This window comes from Megalobrama amblycephala, linkage group LG7 (assembly GCF_018812025.1).
Source record: "Megalobrama amblycephala isolate DHTTF-2021 linkage group LG7, ASM1881202v1, whole genome shotgun sequence".
NCBI classification, from domain to species: Eukaryota; Metazoa; Chordata; class Actinopteri; order Cypriniformes; family Xenocyprididae; genus Megalobrama; species Megalobrama amblycephala.
The window spans coordinates 28,055,942-28,076,896 of NC_063050.1; the positions used below are offsets into that span (position 1 = coordinate 28,055,942).

Consider the following 20,955-nt stretch of genomic DNA (forward strand, 5'->3'; position numbering starts at 1 on the left):
TCTTCTGTGGAATTTAAAAGATGATCTTCTGCAGAAGAGTCATACAGGGTGAGTAAACAATGACAATTTTCATTTTTCAGTCAACCATCCCTTTAAGCAAAAAGGTATGAGATGCCATAGCATATTGTGAATAGCCGCTGTCCCAACATGAACTACAACAGCACTTTACTGTTACAGTTACGATATATTAAAAATATTGAGAATATGCATTTAAAAAGTTAGCAATATAATACATTACAAAAGGTCTGGAATTTATTCTGTAAGATCTAGAATTTTAGCTAAACTTCATAGACAAAAATGTGCACACTTAATGGCCAGTTCCTTTAGAGTTTCTGGTATGTTATGTTAACTGTATAATATAATTTTCGTTTAAAGAGATATAGATTATAATATTATATATATATATATATATCTCTCAGGTATCAAGGTTCAGATTTGTTCTTTTTTTAAAATAATAATAAAACTTTTAGCAAGTCACTATACCGATTTTTGTTTGCATTGACACACTACAATTCAGTGCTCTAATATGTACAGGTATGCAGTGTTAACTGTATATTGTTTTCATGCTACTTCAGAAATGATTAAACAGTGTTTTTAATAACAGCACTGTGTCCTTCCGTGCTTGAAAGGCACACCCTGGTGTTCACATTAGAGCCGGTCATTACAGCGGTCAAACTATTTGGTTACCCGACATTGAGGAGTCGCCTTCAAAGACACACCTCCCCTCACAGTTTTTGAGCAATTCTTCAGTAACGGGAGAGTTGAGCTTCCTCCATGGGTGGGGGGGCTCTCAAATCGGGCGAGTGTGCACATGTACCGGCCTTCTCAGGTCAAGGTATACGAGTAGGAAAAATCCCAAACATTCCTGCTTTGAGGCTTTTTGCTCAGGGTCTGATAAGCATCATGAGCGGCACTGACTCACGCTGGGCTTCTCAAGACTAGACGTGAGGTAAAAATCACACACACCGTTTAACCTGCTGCTTCACACGGACTGTGTGTAAATGAGAGTCACTGTTAACACACACACACACACTGAACCGCGCCTTTCCCTTCCCCCACATACACACACCCTTTCAATAAAATACCAACTCAACAGGTTCCCAGACTTTTTTTCGTAATGATTATTGCACGTACCCGATGAGTTAACTGACCGAATTTCGCCCTCTTCTGGGAAAAAATACGCTCGTCGGAGTCAAAGTCACGTAAAACCTGAGAAATAGTCTTGTTACACCTGTGAGACTCCGCGGAGTTCAGGTGAACCAGCAAGAGGCGAATGTGAAACTTACATATCTGAATCCAAAACATGTGAATCGAGCCAATATTGACTGTGCTAATAAGAAAACGCAATTTTAAACTCAAATACATTCATTCTCACCTGGAAATCATAATATTTTTTCTAATCAAAGCCAGTAATTCATTAAGAGTCGCAGTAGATCTAATTAAAAATCTATAAAATACACACTGGCTACTATATTTTGCAACTTGTTTTATCAAAAAAAAAAAAAAAAAAAAAAAAAAAGATAACGCTTTTTAAAATGGTCAGGTGACTTCCGCAAACTCAGGTGTGTTAATGGGCCTCGACCTGTTTTACTTCACTTTACCCTCACTGCCATTTATTCACCCACAAAAGCACAGATATCCACTTTGAATTAACACATAGAAGTCATAATGACAACACCTACAATTCTACCAAAATACATTACAGTCCTGAAAGTGCAAAAAGGAGGAAAAGTCTCACTGAGGTGCATAAACTATTGAAATCGTCACATTATAGATGAGGCACTGAAGCTAATCTAAATGTAAATCAGTTTCTGGATTCATTTGCAGAAATTATGGCTTAGGCATAATTAAATAGAGGAACATTATCATAATATTTACTCACGAGAATAAAACAAAGAGTTTTCAAAACCAATAACTTTATCTGTACTATTTATCTTGGTTATCTGCAATAAGGTTAGGAAAAAAACACCGATACGCTCAGCTAGCAGTGTTTCTTTCACGAAGCCTGCATTACAATATAAAGAAAAGACTATGCACCCGATTTAAAGATGAACTTTAAGGAATTTCAGGAAAATCTCCCTTCGTCCCGATGATCCTCACGCTCGTGCCATTTCGATTAGCACGGCAGCTAACTCCACTAGCCTGCTAACATGGAGAGCTGGCTAACTTTGTTCTACTCCACAATTAAGAGGCCAAACAGGGAAAACCAGAGGACAACAAAGAAAGCCAACACAGAGATCAGAACAAACAGAAGAGTTTCCATAGTGTCTACCTTTGTTTTTGGTTTCGTTAAAGTCCCGATGTGAGGTCGTGGCCTATCGAAACGGGCTTCACTATGGCCAGTTTCAGATTTTCCAAGCGGTAGGAAGTGATTGGTAATTCCAAACGTTTGCTGCTCTATATTTGGGCGTTTCAGCCCCACGCTACGCCAGACTCATCTGCCCTATTTTATGAGTTCGCTTTCTAACGCGTGGCCTGTAACGCGTTTCCCTCGGATGAAGCAAAACAAAGAAGAAACCTGAGATGAACAAATTTAAGTAGTCTTTTTAAAAACCCACCAATCTATCTCGCTCGCTCCCCTTGTTCACTCCTCTCTTTGCTCGTCGTCCCACTGAAGCGTCTGACCCCTCCCCTGTGAAACAGGAGTTCAGCTCACCGACACCGCTTGGGTTTTTGGGCGGGGACACGACTGACTTTTCAATATGCAAGTGAAAGAAAAATGCAATATTACATGGAAAACATGGTGTAATAACGCGCTTCATCGCAGTTATTCATTGCTGTGTGAATTATCAGTCATCTCTGCTTTGTTAATATCTATGCCACGAGACGACGACTTTTCGCGACACCTGTGATACCTCGTGTTGGATTGATTGGAGTCGAGTTAAGGGAGTTAAGATAATTCCACCAAAAATTAATAGTTTATGGGGAACAAAACAAGGAATTTAAATAAAATAAACAACAATAAGTAAATAACCATGTGTTTCTCGTACAATTTAGTCATATGTGTTTATTAAACCACTCCTTTATTAATAAATCAGTCACATTTCTTGTATTTATTTATATATTATTTGCATATACATATTTATTTCTGCATTTTGTATAATCAAATAATACTTGAAGCTCTATTGAGGGTCTCTCGGATTGCCAGATTAAAGCTCTCCAAAGGGTTTAACCAGTAAATGGTGCCTCAAGTGTCTTTTTTTAATTTGTATTCATTATTCTTTTAGGTATAGTTATCACATGCATTTTCAAGATGAACTACAAAATATATATAATTTACAATTTTGACTCCAGTGAATTTGGTGGTTATTTTCGTTTTGTTTGATTCAAATCTTGATGGACTTGTTACCATGAACTCACATTGCATTCAAAAACATATGAATTATTAATAGTCCATCTCATTTCTGTCTGTTGCTCAGAAGACTTCCTGAGGTCACCAGATGGATGTGTCACTTGAATGTTTGAGAAACAGACTATTTTAAAAATTACAGACCAAAATAATGATATTGGGTATTTGTGATAGCTGGTTCATGCTTTCAAATAAGCATTTTAAAGGAATGAAATATTATCTGTTGATAAAAAATATTGTCTGTGTCGCTCTTTAAACTTAAAATACTGAAGTCAAACATTTAAATGTTAGAAATAATCAACTAATTTCCTATATTTATCATCTTAAAGCAGAATGACTCATGATCAGTCTGTGTGGGTCACTTTCATTTCAGTGTGGGAGATGACAGGAACACTGAGTTCCCCACCCAGGAAATCAAGCTCAGCTGATATTAAATCTCAGTTGATGATGAGAACTGACCTCGACACAACCGTATGGGAGTTTGTGGAGCATTGAAGCATTCAGTAGCTGAGTCAGAGTTGTCCTAGCAAGTACAGGAGCACACAGTATAGCTCCAGGTTCAAAGGTCACTCCCTTGACCCTAGGGTGCAAAAAACTTTCAACAGCCACAATGTAAAGAATTCCACGGTTGTCCATGTGATATTGCACATCGGTGTCGGTTAAAGGTCACATGGCATATTGTGAGCCACCAGGCAGTTTGTTGCTAAAACCCTATAGAAATTTAGGGAGCAGTTTAACTGAAAATCAAAGGAGGGTTAGTATCACTGCAACACCTATTATTCCATTTCTCAGGGTTTATCAAATATTTATTAACAAAGAATATGATGCAAAGCTGCTTAATTGCTATTTTTCTTTTGGTTTATGCTTTTGGATAGGATTAATATATTATGCATTGTAAGGCATATAGGTATGTAACCCAAACCCCCCTAAAACAAACATGTAATATACAGTACAAATATCTTTTCTTTATTATGACACACTTCACATTGATACTTCATACATTATTTATACTTCAGTTTTAGGCCCCAAAGTGGTTTAAGGCCATTCAACATATACTACCATTCAAAATTTTGGGGTCAGTATGATTTTTTTCTTTTGAAAATAAAAAAAATAAAAAATACTTTTATTCAGCAAGGATGCATTAAATTGATCAAAAGTGACAAAGACGTTTATATTGTTACAAAAGATTTCTATATCAAATAAATGCTGTTATTTTAGACTTTCTACTCATCAAAGAATCCTGAAAAAAACTACCACAGTTTCCACAAAAAAACAAAAAAATCAGCACTGATAGCAATAAGAAATGTTTCTTGAGCACTAAATCAGCATATTAGAATGATTTTTTCACCGAAGACTGCTGAAAATTAATCTTTGCCTAAATCACATGTTAAAATAAATAAAAATAGAAAACAGTTCTTTAAAATTGTAATACAATATTTTTGTATACTGTATTCAAATAAATGCAGCATTGTGAACATAAAATCTTACCCACCTCAAACTTTTGAATGGTAGTGAATGCCCATTCGGGTCAATTGTTTATTCTGCGTCTGCTTAGAATAGTTCCCGATGTTCTCTTGGAATGCCACAATTAAAGGTCAGAGAGGAATCCGTGACCATTTCAAGGACTGACAAAAAAAACAAATAAGCAAGTAGCTACTGGCAAGGCCTTATACTAGTTTGATGCTCAGAGAGATTTTTTTAACATTAAAGGGTTAGTTCACCCAAAAATTTAATTTCTGTCATTAATTACTCACCCTCATGTCGTTCCACACCCGTAACACCTTCGTTCATCTTGAGAACACAAATTAAGATGTTTTTGATGAAATCCGTGAGCTCTCTGACCCCTTCATAGACAGCAATATAATTACCACTTTCAAGGCCCAGAAAGGTAGTAAAGACATCATTAAAATAGTCCATGTGTCTACAGTGGTTCAACCTTAAAGGATTAGTTCAACCAAAAATGAAATTTCTGTCATTAAGTACTCACCGTCATGTCATCCCAAACCTTTGTTTGTCTTTGGAACACAAATTAAGATATTTTTGATATAATCCGAGGGTTTCTGATCCACACATTGGCAGCAACGACATTGCACCTTTTGAGGTCCAGAAAGGTAATAAAGACATCGTTAAAATAGTCAACATGACTACAGTGGTTCAGCCTTAATGTTATGAAGTGAATACTTTTTGGGCGCAAAAACAAAACAAAAAAGAACGACTTTATTCAACAAATTTGTTTGTCCCCTGTCATACTGCTACGCTATTTTTGTTGCAGAGCTTCTGTGTTTATGTCCAAACGTGGGCTCAGTATTGGCTGGCTCTGGTCACGTGAGCAGCATGACGTATACGTGTAATGCTGATGCAGGACGCAGTCTGACAGGGAAGAGAAAAAATTTAATAAAGTCATTATTTTTGTTTTGTTTTTGAGCACAAAAAGTATTCTCGTCGCTTCATAACATTAAGGTTGAACCACTGTAGTCACATGTACTAGATCATCCATTAGATCATCTAACTAGATCATCCATCCAAAATCTTCAACACACATAAGGAACCATTTCTGCTGTATAAATTCAAGATGTGGCGCATTTCACACATAATGCAGCCTTTCTTTAAAAGTATCTGAGATACAAATAGATTGTCACCAACGAGGAGTTATACTCTAGGAGACTCAGATCAAAAATATAAAACCATCTAGCATTGTTCATAATGTCTCAGGACAGAAATAGGTAGAGATTCTGGCAGGTGACATACGCCTCACCACTGAAGTAAGACAGGTTTATATTTACATCACAAGATGAATGCAAACTCAGCTGCAAGGGCTGACACACTAGGTGGCAAAACCAAGAAAGAGCAGATCACCAGTTTTTCACTGAGCTGACAAGAAGAGAATCCAGAGAGGTTAGGATCAGTTGCAGAATGTTTATATCTGCCAAATGTGGCAGTGTATGAAATAATTGATCAAACACTGCATGGTGCACAACAGATGACTCATGATGTTGAGCAGAGCAGGTGAGCCGTGAGAGGGCTGGTTAGGGCTCTCTTGGCTCCATCTAGTGTCCATCAGAGGATACAACAGTGAATGATCTGATGAATGATCTGATGGAAAAATGTTATAAAGCAAAGGTTATTTTTGTGTTTTGTTCTTCCCAAACAAAATAATGATTTAATCAAGGCATACATTTTTGGCAAAAAAGTCTGATATATATATATATATATATATATATATATATATATATATATATATATATATACACACACACACACACACACACACACATTTATTTCAGAGTTACTTACAAATAACTTTTTGTATTTTAGGAGACTCATGATCAAACACACAAAGGCTTAATGTCAATCCACAAGAGGGAGCCAGATGGCCACAAGATTTAATTATCTATTCAACCAGGCAGGTTAGATGTAGGTCAGGAACTGCCAGTCCATTATTTAACTTTACCTGGTCATATCCTTGCTTTCACATGCTCACACATCTGACACTCTGCACTGAAAAAAGGTACAAAATACAGTATATACAAGCCTGTATATAATATATTTTTTGCTAAAATATCTGTAATATTAGTTTGTGATAAAAGTTCTTGTCCACTTGTGATTACCCTAAATTGTCAGGCTCATGAACGCGCACAAACGTGCACAGGTTAAGAACTGTTGTTCAGATCGAAACGGGAATTTACAGCGCTTCAGCAATTCCGTCCTTCACATCAATGTGACAGAAGACCGTTGTGAGTAGATGTCACTTTGTATGGAGAAACTATCATTTACATTTTAATTTCGCTTAAGTTACTTAACTAATGCCCATACTTTGTGTATTAGGCTACTGCTCAAGGCTGGACTGGAAAGTCAACAGAATTAATTTCATTTTAGATGGTTTTAATTTAATGTGATGCTATTTTATTATTATATCGGATATCGCCTGCATCTGTTATATGTTTTACATTATCCGTAAAAACGGTGGACGAGGAAAACTGTTGTTCTTGTTTAGAGATTAGAGCGCGCAGACATGGTAATCTGGATTAGTCAACTGTCCACACAGAGCGCGCGCATGTGTGCCATCAGTGATAAACTTCAGTTTTACCCTAATGTCACATTTCAAGAAAACTAGACACTGCAGCAGCATGTCTTAACTGTTAAATCCCAATTATGTAAGGGATAGTGTACAGCCAGCCGGTGATTATCGGGGTGATCCAAGACCTCCGTTTGCACAAGGGTCTCTTTGCTATCTGGCTAAAGGTTAGCATGAGATTATTTGAGTTAAATTCACCATGAAATCAAAACTGACACTTTTTTTAATTGAATATTGCAGTATTTATTATAAATGATTTATCTGTGCACATCTTTTAAAATAAAATAATTAAAAAAGAAATTAATGTGCCCTGTAACGGTCACTTAAGCATTCACAGTAATTCGAGGTAGAATGAGAACTGCGCACGTGCGTAGAGAATGTGAAAGGTGAGCAGAAGAGATAACCGCTCTTCCGACTTTGTACTCTTTTCTCTTTTATTTTCCTTTTTCTATTTGTGACATAAATTGAATGTTTATTTGTATAATTTTCTCTCACTCAATCCCCATGTATGCGGACGAGTGTGACGATGTCTACGCCATTTTATTAAACCCGGGGAAAATACGCCAGCTCTCGCCTCACGTGCATCTTTTCCTTACACATTTGTTTTTCTCTCTGGGCAACAACATTTCAACTCCGTGTTACAGCCCTTACTGATGACGTGTTTACTGGCGTGAGGGCGGGACAAACTGTCACTCACATGAGGTCACAGCAATAGCAAACCACAACCATCCAATCAATTCACAATGGACAAACTCAAGTCCCGCCCTACATTTTTTTTCTTTGAGAAGCTGTTTCACTCCAATATGCATCACAACATAAGAAATGTCTATGCCTAATTTAAAATTACATAGGTCTATTTCTTTCTTTTTTATATATATCTTAAAACATAAAACATGAAATGACATACGAACGCGGCAACAATAGCCAATTACACTTTTAATTTATTATTATTATTGTATTATTCTGAAATTCAAGCCTCTAGCCTTCTATTAATATTTAATGCTAGCCATAGTTAAATTACATATGAGCTTTTTTTTATTACAGACAATATGTCTCGTGACCATAATAATGGTGCTAGTTACAGACTGTAATTTGCAATGCCCAAAAGACCAAAGTGATATGAAAGTAGCACAGATAAATATCCAGTTTAGGGGTCATTAGCCTATATTAAAATATTTGGTTGCCACTCAGTGCTGGCCAATTAGAATCAAGTATTTTAGAGACGTGTGGTATTGGTAGATAAAACTAGATATTAGATATGTGAATTCTTTATATTGATTACATGGAATAGCACCTGTAAAATGTAACTTAAAACATTGCTTTGTCTGTCTCTTCTTTTAGTATTTCATAAACTTCAGACATATGCACTTTTAAAGAGGGTGAGAATTTAAGGGATAGGCATACAAACTCAAAGGATAGTAGCATACAGAGATGATGAGGACAAACATGCATGAATGGGATCACACAAATAGCTAGCATTAATCATAATAAATTCCTCCCTGTAGTGAATCTTTATGCATGCTCCTTAAATGTTGTCAAGTTGTTTTCAACAGCAGATCTATAGCTCTGTCCCTTGAGAAGAGCATGCACAACTTAAATTTAGTTCAAACACGTGTTCAAGCTTTATCTCCATTCTCCACCACCATATATTGGCTTGCATGGTGTGTTTCTGGTCAAATATGAGAAAGCTGTAACACACAAACAAGAGAAATGGATCAGTGATTAGTTTAGAGAAGCATTCATTGATTAAAATTAAGCTAAATAGATATATTGGCAAGCACATACAGTGTACTTTCCTATACAAGTGTTCCTGAACCTGACGGTGTGGACGCAGAGGATGCTGGGATGCAAGGGATCATCTGGGACGGGGGTGAGGTACAAGCTGACTCTGGCTACAGGACTGCTGGAGTGCTTGTGTTTCGCTGGAGTGGTGTTTGGCTGGGCATCTCTCGTGTTTGTCCTCAAGACAGATGGCTACTTCAGCGATCTATGCATAAATGTGACAGATGCTAGTGGAGAACTTGGCTCAGGTGAGGTCATTTACAACGGTGGCTTTTAATGTATTAGATGGTTCACTTCATTTTATGCTTTTCATTTTTGGTCTGTGTTTACCTGCTTATCTGTTTTTCTCTTTAGATTGCAGTCTGCAAGATGAGAATTTCTCTTTGGTCTTTACCGTGGCCTCGTTCATGAACAACTTTCTTACTCTGCCCAATGGATTTGTCTACGACCACTTTGGCACGATGGCAACGCGATTTTTGGCAATGTGAGTTAGTCTCTTGAAGCATGTAAATAAGAGATCAGGCAAGAATTAACAGAACTGCTGTGTCTCTCTGCAGTGGAGGCAAGAAGTTTATCTGATTGTGAGTGGGGTGTGCTTTAAGCAGATAGTAGAAATCATCGTGGGCGTTTGACTGGACTCCAAAAACAGGGCTTTGTGCATTGCAGCCATTAAAAAACAGCCCCTAAGTAAAATTTGTTGAGACTGCCAGAAATATTTGCAAATGTAAGCTGTTGTGTAATGTTAGTTGCCACTTGTTCTCTACAAAACTTATAAAAAGGGAAACACTAAATCACCACAATAATATCTGAACAATAAAAGGGGTTAAGGGGGTTAAATATCACACCTTTTTGGCATAGATCTAAACTTAAATGGTTTTAATTCATGAAAGCTTTGGAATACAGGTTGGTCTCTTTTTAAACTCAGCAGATTATTGCAAAATTGAGAGCACTTCAAAAATGATAGTGTAAAAAAGTTATAGAAGTTTAAGTTTACTGTAAAGCAAATGTACTGAACAAGACCTTTTTTATATATTATACAAAATATACACTATATTGCCAAAAGTATTGGGACGCCCCTCCAAATCACTGAATTCAGGTGTTCCAATCACTTCCATGGCCACAGGTGTATAAAATCAAGCACCTAGGCATGCAGACTGCTTCTACAAACATTTGTGAAAGAATGGGTCGCTCTCAGGAGCTCAGTGAATTCAAGCGTGGTACCGTGATAGGTTGCCACCCGTGCAATAAGTCCATTCATGAAATTTCCTTGCTACTAAATATTCCACGGTCAACTGTTAGAGGTATCATTACAAAGTGGAAGCAATTGGGAACAACAGCAACTCAGCCACGAAGTGGTAGGCCACGTAAAATCACAGAGCGGGGTCAGTGCATGCTGAGGCTCACAGTGCGCAGAAGTCGCCAACTTTCTGCAGAGTCAATAGCTACAGACCTCCAAACTTCCTGTGGCCTTCAGATTAGCTCAAGAACAATGTGTAGGGAGCTTCATGGAATGGGTTTCTATGGCCGTGCAGCTGCATCCAAGCCTTACATCACCAAGTACAATGCAAAGCGTCGGATGCAGTGGTGTAAAGCACGCCACCACTGGACTCTAGAGCAGTGGAGACGTGTTCTCTGGAGTGACGAATCACGCTTCTCTGTCTGGCAATCCAATGGATGAGTCTGGGTTTGGCTGTTGCCAGGAGAACGGTACTTGCCTGACTGCATTGTGCCAAGTGTAAAGTTTGGTGGAGGGGGGGGGGATTATGGTGTGGGGTTGTTTTTCAGTGGTTCAATTCTTCAGCATACCAAGACATTTTGGACAATTTCATGCTCCCAACTTTGTGGGAACAGTTTGGGGATGGCCCCTTCCTGTTCCAACATGACTGCGCACCAGTGCACAAAGCAAGGTCCATAAAGACATGGATGAGCGAGTTTGGTGTGGAGGAACTTGACTGGCCTGCACAGAGTCCTGACCTCAACCCGATAGAACACCTTTGGGATGAATTAGAGCGGAGACTGTGAGCCAGGCCTTCTCGCCAACATCACTGCCTGACCTCACAAATGCGCTTCTAGAAGAATGGTCAAAAATTCCCATAAACACACTCCTAAACCTTGTGTAAAGCCTTCGCAGAAGAGTTGAAGCTGTTGTAGGGTGGGCCAACTCCATATTAAACCCTACAGATTAAGAATGGGATGTCATTAATGTTCATGTGCACGTAAGGCAGGCGTCCCGAAACTTTTGGCAATGTAGTGTATATACTACAAAATTTGGACTCAAAATTGCTAAGCAAGCTGTGTTCCAAATTTTAAGTTAAGCAAACCATTGTAAATTATATTGTGTACCCTTTTTTATACCAATGTTAAGTGTATGATCATTGTTCTTTTAGATTTCTTTATACCACCGGCACGTTTATTGTGGCATTGTCCAGTAAAGGTAAAGACTGACTGAAAAAAGTTAACTAATAATCACACATGACATGTGTCTATTTGATATGACTAATTTTCCTCTCTTTTTTTCCTCAAACAGCTCTCTCTTTTTTGCTTTTTCCTGCTCTGGCCTTCATAGCTGTGGGGGGTATTTTATTTCTGATGACAAATATTCAGGTATGTTCACGAATGATTATATTTCAGACATGTAAAACATTAAGGGTATGCTTAATTGCTTATATTACTTATCCTCATTACAGGTGGGGAACCTGTTTGGCACTCATAGATCAACCATTATTACAGTTTATAATGGGGCCTTTGACTCTTCATCAGTTATCTTTCTTATCATTAAGGTAAGAAGCACACACACACACACACACACACACACACATACATAGTCCTATGTTTTGTAACATTGTATAACCGTTTCTGAAGGTGCTTTATGAGAAAGGCGTCTCTCTTCACTCCTCATTCCTCTTCCTCTCGGCCTGTAATCTTATTCATCTCCTTCGGACTCTCTTCCTTATGCCAAAATCACACATTCCTTATCCTATCCCAGAGGGCTACAAATATGGGTGAGTGAAATGATAAGTGGAATATATATTAAGGTTTGGAGTCAGTAAAATTATTTATTTTATTTAGCAAAGATGCATTATATCAAAAGTGACGTTTACATTGTTACAGAAGATTTCTATTTTAAATAATATGCCATTCTATTCATGGTATGAATTGTTAACTTTCATCAAAATTATATTAAGCAGCACAATGTTTTCAACATTGATAATAATAATGTTTCTTGAGCACCAAATCAGCATATTAGAATGATTCTAAAGGATCATGTGACACTGAAGACTGGAGTAACGATGCTGAAAATTCAGCTTTGCCATCACTGGAATAAATTACATTTTTGTAATATTTCACACTATTACTGTTTTTACTGTATTTTGGTGAAAATAATAGTCTTTCACAATCATTAGAAATATTACTGACCCCAAACTGTAAGCAATAAGCAAAATCCAGTTTATATGAAACTTTTATATTATTTGCACAAAAAAAAAAAAAAATCATATGTAATCAATATGTAAAATAAATTTGATACTATATTGTAGATAGAATAAACATAGTGTGTGTGTGTGTATATATATATATATATATATATATATATATATATATATACACACACTCTATATTTAGGATATAAAAATAGACGTAATTACATACACTCTAAAAAATAAAGTGTGAAGAACATTTTAATAATCTAAAGAAACTTTTTTCACTATAAAGAACCTTTTGTGCAAAAGAAAGGTTCCATGGATGTTAAAGTTTATTCATGGAACCACTGATGCCAGTAAAGAAGCTTTATTTTAAGAGTTTATAGTACATAATTCATACTCTTAATCTTAATCCATAATAACTCAAATGCAAATCCTTATTTACAGGATGAGCTGTGCTAAATCAACTAGCTACAACGTTGAGCAGTACGAGGCAAACCAAGACCCGAGTTCAGACAGAAGCAGAGGTGTAGATGATGAGCCACTGGAGACTGACTCACTACAGCTAACAGACAACTCTGAGAAAGGTGCCACTTGGCCACCATAGATCTTACTTTGGTAGAAAATGAGTGGAACAAGATTGCTGACTGAAATTAAGTATATTCTTTTTTCTTTTCTTTTTTTTTTTTCCTATAGACAGTTTTAAGAGCTGTGTTCTTTCTTGGCTCTTCCTGTGGCACCTCATATGGCTGTCAGTCATGCAGCTTCGCCATTATTTCTTCATTGGAACTCTGAATCCAATGCTGAACAGACTGGCCAACCAAGACCCAGTCATTGGTAAACAAATAGATTTTACACCATGGCCCATAAACTATCATATTTTAATATATTAAATATTTATACATTTTAAATATCTGTGTATATGCACTAATGGTCAAAAGTTTGGAATCATTCAAATGTTTAATATTTTTGAAATAAGTCTCTTATATTCACAAAGGCTGCTTATTTATGTGTTCAAAAATACAGTAAAGTGTTATTGTGAAATATTATTACGATTTAAAATAACTGTTTAAATTGTAATATAATCCTTTAATGGTAATGTGTCACATGACACTTCAGAAATCATTATGATCAAGAAACATTTCTTGTTATTATCAATGTTTTTGTGGAAACCGTGGTATACTGTATATATTAAATTGGTTAATATATTAAATACGTATAATTTAAATACAAATTTCAGTCAGTGACATTTCAAACAATGAATATTTCTGGAAATATCCAATATGCTGTGTGTGATCATTTTTATGGGTAATTTTTTACTGAAAAAAAAAGAGAAATTTATTATTAAAATCTATACATACAACAGTTTTAATGAATTTAATTTCATTTTAATTCTACTTAATGACAAAATCTAATTAAAATTCTGCATCTTCTTTGATACACCAGTTCAGATTCAAGAATTTAATTGGATTTCGTTCAGTTGTCAATACAATTTTGAATGGTAACACACCTGGTAGGATCATTTTCAAAAGCCATACTGTGATAGGTGCAGAACTTATAGGTTATGACTATGATTCTTTATCTCTATTTTTTCATTCTCAGTGAGTGAGTACACCAATGCGTTTGCTTTCACCCAGCTCTGTGGAGTTCTCTGTGCTCCCTGGAACGGCCTGCTAATGGACAGACACAAAAGAAAACCCCTAGGTTCAGGTTAGTCGGCAGAGAAATGTGAAGATCTGACTTCTAACAACACGCGTTTACCCGAGATCCATTTTTCTTTCTCATTCCCACCCTTCCCACATCTTTTTGCAGGCATGTCTGAATGGGAAGCAGATTTGCACTCGTCCGTTCTGTCTCTCCTCCTCACCTCTCTGCAGTGCCTCTTGTTCTCCATCTGTGCAAGCATTCCGTTCCTCCCTCTCCAATACATGACATTCATCCTTCAGGTCCTTAATCGCTCCTTTCTGTATGGAGGGAATGCTGCATTCATCAGCATAGCGTAAGTAAATAGGTTATATATAAATATCTCGATTGTTGCTATATTGGCAGACCGAGTGCAATGAATCTGAATTCCTACAGGTTTCCAGCCTGCCATTTTGGAAAGCTGTATGGGCTAGTGATGTCCCTATCAGCTGTGGTGTCATTGCTGCAGTATCCCTGCTTCGCCCTCAACAAAGTTCTCGGAGGAGACCCCTTCTATGTAAATCTCTCATTTCCACAATGTCAACTTGAAAAGAGCTCATATACATACAGCAGCCCCAAAAGTATCTGGACACTTGCACTCAAAAAATAAAAACAAGTGTCATTAGGTTACATAAATTTATAGCACAAGCAAAACATTTCACAAATAGAGGTTTTAAATGGTAAAACAATATACTGAGATACTGTTGAAGACAGAAAGTATTGTCACACTTTCTGGTTCACAAATGTTAGTGGAACATGCCCGTTGATGTGAACTTAGTTCTGAGAAAAGGTCTAGCATCATTTCTTTGCAGATTGCAGATATTTTGTAGTCTAATGTAATGAAATTCATAAATTATAAGTGTGTCCATTTAAGATTTGAAATACTTTTTGGGGCCACTAGATGTTGATGCCTGTGGAAGCCAATTTCTGCTAAAAATATTGCTTTGGTAAATCATAATTATGACATACGAAGTCATAATCATGACATAAAAAGTAATTTATGTCATAATTATGATTTTCACCTCATAATTTCAACCTTTTATTTCATAATTATGACTTGGTATGCTGTCATAAATTATTTTTCAAAATTGTAAATAATGATTATTGATTATTAAAGTACATTTTACAAGAAAATACCATTTCAGTTTTTCTAATTCAGTATTTTACGTTTAATTCAATGTGTTATGCTTGCAGTTTGTGAAATTTACTAGCAATTTCTGAGTTAATATAGTTTCTAGTTCACCAGTATTTTTTCAGTGTATCTCATAATTTTTTATGTATCTTGTAATTAATTATGACTTCATGTCAAAAGCATGATTTTTTTTTTTTTCATGTCAGAAATGGGCTTCCATACAATACTTGTGACTAGATTATGTGGTTAAATACTCACATACCAATAAAAAGTGAGTTCTTCACATCAAATGTGAAATCCATACAGAAGATCCCCATAACAATTTCCAGCAGCATTTGCTTAAATATTAAAATAGTATGAATTCTTCATCATTAACTTGCTTTTTCACCACTTTAACTGTGAGTAAATTATATTGTATTTCTGTAGGTGAACATCATCCTGACCTTCCTGACTCTAATGGCCTTCATTCATCCTGTCTATGTGTTTCTTCACTGCAGAGAACTGGCAAAACAGAGAGAGAATTCACAGAGCATTCTAGAAGCCTCGATACAGGAAATATCAATGTATTAATTTAAATCACTTCATCTACAGAAGTACTTGATTATGCATATGATTATGCAGCTCTGTCCTGGCCTTAGCTTTTTGTAAATGACAAAGGGAATAGTAATAAGCATTGTGATTGTGTATTCTCAACTTTTTACCACCATTTTAGAGATTCAAATGTTCAGAAATAAGAGTTAACAGTCAGAGATTTAAATGAATTCCATTTAATTGTCTTAGTTATTGAATATTTACAATCTTTATGAATACAGAAAATAACAATAAAAATACTTAAAAACTTTTTTATAGTGTTGTTGGCAAGAACAGATAGTTAGAAAAAAACATTGGTTTAAACACAAACATATGCAAAGAGAGATCACATGGTTGTCAGAAACAGGTTTTTACTAGGGATCTTCAGGTAATTGTGTCCAATAATTCTAGACACTTCCGGAGTTTTATGATATCCAGTTTTGCATGCTAAAATCCTGCATTAACACAGTCCTAAAAGCATCATACAGGAACTCTAGACCCATTAGCCAGTGGTTTACCTACTAAAACACACATAATACTGATTTATATCTGCCTGCCTTTGCATTGTCAGTCCACAATGACCATATACATCTCATATACAATTTTCAGTAGTTAAAATTTTTATAGCATGCTTTTATAGAAAATGTGTGCTACAGACTATGGTCTTTACCCTTACAACTCTGAACAGATGATGAAACTTCTTTAAAAAATGAGTTAATTTGTTGTGGTCTTTTGTCTAATTTGACTTTAGGTCATGGTTAGTTGGTTGAAACACAGTTTTTCCTTTCTTTTTTATCATAAAAACAAGCCAATGTGTGAAATAAAGCTCTCTATATGGAGAAAGAGTATGGTTTAATTATATAAGGTATTTAATTAAAAGGAGACGCATAGTATTTCACTTTTTCACATTAGGAGTTGGCAAACTGATTGTTCTCTCCCTTTGTCATGTGTCCTCTAAGTTAGCGAGACATCATTCGGACAAACTCTGTGGAGGGTAAGGTGAAAAACAGTTAGTTTGTCCATGCAAAACAAACAAACCAAAACTTCTACAGAAAGTTGAACTTTATTTTACATTATGTGCAAGTCCTTTCAGTTTTATAAAATGGTCTTTTTTGGCCTGGGGAGTAAGTTTTATGAAAACTTATGAAAAGTGCTTTTTTATATCATAAGATCAGGGGAAATGTGTTTTCTCATTTAAAAATAATGCATGCAGTGCCATCCATAAAACATCATGTACTAAACAGAAATAATAAGAGACGAACAGTTTCTTCTTCAATCAGTCAGCTGAATTATCATAGTATTTCTTCAGGTTTGCAAATGTCTTTGCAGAGCATCCTCTTACAACTGATCTATTGTGGATCTACATTGTCCAATATATGGTATATATTTATCTATCTACATGCCATAAAAATATAATGTATTAATTCCATAAGCAATGCTTGTGTTATGTTAACACAAGGTTTTGCGTATGTTAACATAATTATAGGCTATATAAAGATTTACCTAAATACACCTGCAAGAACCAGTTCAAAATTCAAGAATCTATAGAGAACAATTCCAGTTCTAACCTTCAAAGTCAACCAGCCCGTCTCCATTGAGGTCAACATCCCTGAGGATCTCATCAATCTCTCTGTGGTTGAGCTGCTCTCCCATCAGTTTCTTCATGGCTTCCCTCAGTTCAGCCAGACTGATCTGACCATCACCATTGGAATCAAACTGAGAGAAAGAGATCAATTAAAAGATTAGTTTACAGAAAATTGTGTGACTTCAGAAGACTTGGCAATACAGTAGGCTAAACAAATCATTGACTACTATGGTGCTTTTTAGTGATTTTCTGCTATAGATTTTAAAGTCTAACATGTCTACACCTGGACGCAAATAGCATTAGTATGCATTAAAGTAATAAAAAAGGACAGAAAATACATTTATAATGTTATTTTTTTTAAAATAAAGGCTGTTTTTTTTTTTCTTAAACTTTTTATTCATCAAAGAATCATGAAAAAATTATTACAATTTCCACCAAAATATTAATCATCACAACTGTTTTCAACATTTTTAATAATAAGAAATGTTTCTTGAGCAGCAATATTAGAATGATTTCTGAAGGTTCAGTAACTGAAAATTCTGCTTTGCCATCAGAGGAATAACTTACGATTTAAAATAGAAAACAACAGTTAAATTGTAATAATATATATACATTTAAAAAAAAAAAAATGGTGCTGTATAGTACTAAAAGTGGTTCTTTGCTCGTAATCATAGTTAAAGTTTAAGTGCAGTATAGCACCAAATCTTGGTGCTTCAGTGGTTCTTCAGCAGTTCTTCACTGGTTCTTTGGGATGACTGGGTGCTATATAGCACCGCTACTGCATACAGAACCTGTTAAGCCCCTGTATGGTTCATCAGCGGTTCTTCAGTGGTTCTTTTGGGTGGATAAGGTGCTATATACAGTGGTGTGAAAAAGTGTTTGCCCCTTTCCTGATTTTTTATTTTTTTTTGCATGTTTGTCACACTTTAATGTTTCAGATCATCAAACAAATTTAAATATTAATCAAAGATAACACAACATGCAGTTTTTAAATGAAGCACTTTTTCACACAGGGCCATGTGGGTTTGGATTTTGTTTTCCCTTCATAATAAAAACCTTCATTTAAAAACTGCATGTTGTGTTATCTTTGATTAATATTTAAATTTGTTTGATGATCTGAAACATTAAAGTGTGACAAACATGCAAAAAAAAAAAAAAAAAAAAATCAGGAAGGGGGCAAACACTTTTTCACACCACTGCAGCACCACTGTCATACAAAGAACCTGTTACGCCCTTTTAAAGGTTCTTTACGAGCCAAAGAACCACTGTTGGTGTTGTTTAGCACCATTTTTGTTGAAGAAATAACATGCGATATGGCACCTCTTATGGGTTCTACATAGCACCATTTGACAAAGGTGCTGTAGAGCACCTTTATAGATATGGTGGTTCTATGATTATGAGCCAAGAACCACTTTTAGTGAAAAAAAAAACACTTTTTTTTTTTTTTTAGAGTGTGTTCTTCTTTATGTTTGATCAAATAAGCGCTACCTTGGTGAGTATAAGCATCACAAAACATTTCACAAACATTTAAAAACCTTATGGATACTAAACATTAATGCTGTTATTATAAAGGTATATGTAAATACAGTTATTGTTTTCAAAAGCATGGAACTCCAACCTCTCTAAAAGCATCTCTCAGTTCTTTCACTCCGATCATGTCTGCAGTCTCAGCCAACATCTTTGGGCCCATCAGGTCTACAAAGTCCTCAAAGTCCACTCTACCGCCACCTAGTGAACAAACACACAGTCATGTACGAAGTATCATGAATAGAGCCCATATGAGTGGTTCAGATATTTATGCTCCTCTGAGTCTGTTCTTGAGTATAACTGAGATAAATAAGTATACAATAAGTTTGCCACTCACAGATTTGCTGACTGAGTTCAATCAGCTCCATCTCTGTAGGCATGTAGCCCATCGTCCTCATGCATTCGCCCAGATCCTTACAGGTAATGAAGCCGTCCTTATCTTTGTCAAACTCTCTAAAGGCTTCTTTCAGCTCTGAAGGCAAAGAAAGATTGAGAGAGAGAGAGAATCTTCCTCACTTTTTGTTGACATTAATATGTAATCTGGCAGTAAGAGGATTCTGAAGGATAAAGGTACGGCACTCATATCGTTTGTTGAAGGAATAGTTCATCCAAAACTACTTATACACTTATGCAATTGCAAAGCAGTAGCCAATGTTTTTCTTCCATAGAACACAAATGAAGACAATGAAACCTAAGAGTCTGTCAAGCTCAGCGGTCCATAAGTTTTATAAGGTGTAAGAGCAGACTGAAATGTAATCAGTTCAGTTAAAAATTTAATTTAAATCACAGCTGTTTTCAAGACAGTAAAAAAATCTTGCTGTTTTTTTTTAATGTGCAAATGTGAATGAGAGCTGTGGAACATTCTTTGAATTTCTCCTTTTGTTTTCCACAGAACAAAGAAAAGGCCTGGAAAGACATGAGTGTGAATAAATGATTTTCCTTATTTGGGTGAATTATTCCTTTAAATATATCTTACCAAGGGATTTAGAGGAGACTGAAGGTAGATTTTTATACACAAACAGAGAGAGGTAATGGTAAGAATCCATGTGGAAAGAGGGAGAGAAGTCACTAAGTGAAGGAATCGTATTACTTTGGTTGGTGGGTGGGTTTATCGCGCTTAATGAAAAAGCGTATCAGTGATGTTGGATATTTCTGTACCTTCAATTTCCTCTGGCCGTAGATCTCTGTCCTGTAGTGAGTACAGATTTCAAAGAGACATGCAGAGACAAACTATTAGGACAAACACATAGTTACGTAGACAGGCACATATATACATAAACACACACACACACAAATATTTACTCATCCAATGTTATGGATCCACATCACAAATTCATTGGACTGTGCTTGTTGAACTGTCACTCAAAGTACATTGTACCAGCGAGCCTCGCGCACACCTGTCATTGTTGCCGAGGGCAACCATCTGCACACCGTTGCATGAACACGCGGATGAATGAATGGAGCATTAGGCTCTGATTACCGGTAAAATCACAGGTAAAAACAAAGGGAGCCCCTGCATATAAAATGAGCTTCACACATAATATTAATGTAGTATCTTCTCTTCTCCTTTCCAGGGAATGATTAATCTGATCCTGAATGACCTTTATGACATGTTCTTCTTGAAAAAGTCCACAAAACCCTGCAGGTATAAAGCCCATTTTGGGCTTAACCACTGTTTCACCTATACAGTCACTTATGCCTCCCTCATTCACTGAAATATGAAAATGTATAATTAAAGGTGCCCTAGATTATGTTTTTAAAAGATGTAATATAAGTCTAAGGTGTCCCCTGAATGTGTCTGTGAAGTTTCAGCTCAAAATACCCCATAGATTT

The 20,955-nt window shown here is 36.1% G+C and overlaps 3 protein-coding genes across 14 annotated transcripts in view; 1 reads left to right on the forward strand and 2 right to left on the reverse strand.

Moving 5' to 3' along the window:
* The window catches only part of ctnnd1 (catenin (cadherin-associated protein), delta 1), a 34,745-nt gene extending 31,950 nt beyond the window's left edge, over positions 1–2,795 (reverse strand). For 3 of the 9 annotated variants that reach the window (XM_048196843.1, XM_048196840.1, XM_048196836.1), the window contains exon 1: positions 2,273–2,642. Coding sequence is in view for 4 of the 9 variants with exons in the window: in XM_048196835.1 (XP_048052792.1) it covers positions 2,559–2,762 (204 nt within the window). In the remaining 5 variants the exon portion in view is untranslated. Of the gene's footprint in view, positions 1–2,272 lie in introns of all 9 variants that reach the window. The other 6 variants (XM_048196835.1, XM_048196834.1, XM_048196837.1 and 3 more) reach the window with 6 other exon arrangements.
* Positions 2,796–6,749: 3,954 nt separating this feature from the next.
* slc43a3a (solute carrier family 43 member 3a) lies at positions 6,750–16,277 on the forward strand. Of its 3 annotated transcripts, none has more exons than XM_048196867.1 (13): positions 6,750–6,857; positions 9,230–9,454; positions 9,561–9,690; positions 11,594–11,640; positions 11,734–11,810; positions 11,894–11,986; positions 12,069–12,208; positions 13,073–13,212; positions 13,322–13,462; positions 14,228–14,335; positions 14,438–14,624; positions 14,705–14,825; positions 15,867–16,277. In XM_048196867.1, the coding sequence occupies exons 2-13, from the start codon at positions 9,262–9,264 to the stop codon at positions 16,008–16,010; spliced, it is 1,521 nt and encodes a 506-aa protein (XP_048052824.1). In that variant the 5' UTR covers positions 6,750–6,857; positions 9,230–9,261; the 3' UTR covers positions 16,011–16,277. The 3 variants fall into 3 exon arrangements, with proteins under 3 accessions (XP_048052824.1, XP_048052823.1, XP_048052825.1); XM_048196866.1 differs by lacking the exon at positions 6,750–6,857 and adding an exon at positions 6,963–7,083; XM_048196868.1 differs by lacking the exon at positions 6,750–6,857 and adding an exon at positions 6,981–7,083 and having other exon boundaries at positions 9,259–9,454.
* cabp2a (calcium binding protein 2a) overlaps positions 16,192–20,955 on the reverse strand; it is a 28,978-nt gene continuing 24,214 nt past the window's right edge. For both annotated transcript variants that reach the window (XM_048196897.1, XM_048196896.1), the window contains exons 3-7: positions 20,281–20,311; positions 19,460–19,594; positions 19,214–19,323; positions 17,579–17,726; positions 16,192–16,995 (exon numbers count right to left, since the gene is read on the reverse strand). In XM_048196897.1, coding sequence (XP_048052854.1) covers positions 16,970–16,995; positions 17,579–17,726; positions 19,214–19,323; positions 19,460–19,594; positions 20,281–20,311 — 450 coding nt within the window. In that variant the 3' untranslated portion in view covers positions 16,192–16,969. The remainder of the gene's footprint in view (positions 16,996–17,578; positions 17,727–19,213; positions 19,324–19,459; positions 19,595–20,280; positions 20,312–20,955) is intronic.

Bases quoted from the DNA above. Each gene is read 5' to 3' on its own strand.
- slc43a3a (XM_048196866.1), top strand. From the start codon at position 6,975: ATGAACGCGCACAAACGTGCACAGGTTAAGAACTGTTGTTCAGATCGA. The intron at 7,084-9,229 runs GTGAGTAGATGT...TTCCTATACAAG, and splicing joins CAATGTGACAGAAGACCGTT to TGTTCCTGAACCTGACGGTG. The intron at 13,213-13,321 runs GTGCCACTTGGC...TTTTTCCTATAG, and splicing joins AACAGACAACTCTGAGAAAG to ACAGTTTTAAGAGCTGTGTT.